The 1,942-nt window shown below is 43.3% G+C and overlaps 1 protein-coding gene across 1 annotated transcript; it reads left to right on the top strand.

The window, feature by feature from the left end:
* Positions 1-199: 199 nt before the first annotated feature.
* On the top strand, positions 200-1,075 carry LOC114923847 (zinc finger protein 774-like; the record flags this gene model as incomplete). Its single annotated transcript, XM_029287177.1, has 6 exons — positions 200-346; positions 388-403; positions 465-512; positions 684-739; positions 797-922; positions 1,022-1,075. Coding segments are annotated over 6 exons (447 nt in total), but the record flags the coding sequence as incomplete, so codon positions are not given.
* Between the last annotated feature and the right edge of the window lie 867 nt (positions 1,076-1,942).

Here is a 1,942-nt window from a genome sequence, read left to right on the forward strand (position 1 = left end):
TCACACAGGAGAGAAACCCTTTGAATGTCTTTATTGTGGTAAAGGTTTCAGTGACAGTTCTAGCCTTGTGGTACACCAGAGGATTCACACAGGAAAGAAACCCTTTGAATGTCTTTATTGTGGTAAAGGTTTCAGTAAGAATTCCAGCCTGGTAATACACCAGAAGACTCACACAGGAGAGAAACCTTTTGAATGTCCTGATTGTGGTAAAGGTTTCAGTCAGAATTCCAACCTGGTAACACACCAGAGGACTCACACAGGAGAGAAACCCTTTGAATGTCCTGATTGTGGTAAAGGTTTCAGGACCAATTCCAACCTGGTAACACACCAGAGGACTCACACAGGAGAGAAACCCTTTGAATGTCCTTATTGTGGTAAAAGTTTCAGTACCAATTCCAGCCTGGTAACACACCAGAGGACTCACACAGGAGAGAAACCCTTTGATTGTCCTTATTGTGGTAAAGGTTTCATTGACTATTCCAGCCTGGTAAGACACCAGAGGACTCACACAGGCGAGAAACCCTTTGAATGTCCTGATTGTGATAAAGGTTTTAGTACCAATTCCACCCTTGTGAAACACCAGCGGACTCACACAGGAGAGAAACCTTTTGAATGTCCTCTTTGTGGTAAAGGTTTCAGTAACAGTTACAGCCTGGTGACACACCAGAGGATTCACACAGGAGAGAAACCCTTTGAATGTCCTGTTTGTGGTAAAGATTTCAATAAGAATTCCGACCTGGTGAGGCACCAGAGGACTCACACAGGAGAGAAACCTTTTGAATGTCCTGATTGTGGTAAAGGTTTCAGTCAGAATTCCAACCTGGTAACACACCAGAGGACTCACACAGGAGAGAAACCTTTTGAATGTCCTTATTGTGGTAAAGGTTTCTGTGACAGTTCTAGCCTTGTGAAACACCAGAGGACTCACACAGGAGAGAAACCCTTTGAATGTCTTTATTGTGGTAAAGGTTTCAGTGACAGTTCTAGCCTTGTGGTACACCAGAGGATTCACACAGGAAAGAAACCCTTTGAATGTCCTGTTTGTGGTAAAGATTTCAATAAGAATTCCGACCTGGTAACACACCAGAGGACTCACACAGGAGAGAAACCCTTTGAATGTCCTGATTGTGATAAAGGTTTTAGTACCAATTCCACCCTTGTGAAACACCAGCGGACTCACACAGGAGAGAAACCTTTTGAATGTCCTTATTGTGGTAAAGATTTCAATAAGAATTCCGACCTGGTAACACACCAGAGGACTCACACAGGAGAGAAACCCTTTGAATGTCCTGTTTGTGGTAAAGGTTTCAGTAATAATTCTGACCTGGTAACACACCAGAGGACTTACACAGGAGAGAAACCTTTTGAATGTCCTGATTGTGGTAAAGGTTTCAGTCAATTCCAACCTGGTAACACACCAGAGGACTCACACAGGAGAGAAACCCTTTGAATGTCCTGATTGTGATAAAGGTTTTAGTACCAATTCCAACCTGGTAACACACCAGAGGATTCACACAGGAGAGAAACCCTTTGAATGTCCTGTTTGTGGTAAAGATTTCAATAATAATTCCGACCTGGTAACACACCAGAGGACTCATACAGGAGAGAAACCCTTTGAATGTCCTTATTGTGGTAAAAGTTTCAGTACCAATTCCAGCCTGGTAACACACCAGAGGACTCACACAGGAGAGAAACCCTTTGATTGTCCTTATTGTGGTAAAGGTTTCATTGACAATTCCAGCCTGGTAAGACACCAGAGGACTCACACAGGCGAGAAACCCTTTGAATGTCCTGATTGTGGTAAAGGTTTCAGTCAGAATTCCAACCTGGTAACACACCAGAGGACTCACACAGGAGAGAAACCCTTTGAATGTCCTGATTGTGATAAAGGTTTTAGTACCAATTCCAACCTGGTAACACACCAGAGAACTCACACAGGAGA

Source organism: Protobothrops mucrosquamatus, unplaced genomic scaffold (assembly GCF_001527695.2).
Source record: "Protobothrops mucrosquamatus isolate PMUCROS unplaced genomic scaffold, P.Mucros_1.0 scaffold25513, whole genome shotgun sequence".
Taxonomy (NCBI): Eukaryota; Metazoa; Chordata; class Lepidosauria; order Squamata; family Viperidae; genus Protobothrops; species Protobothrops mucrosquamatus.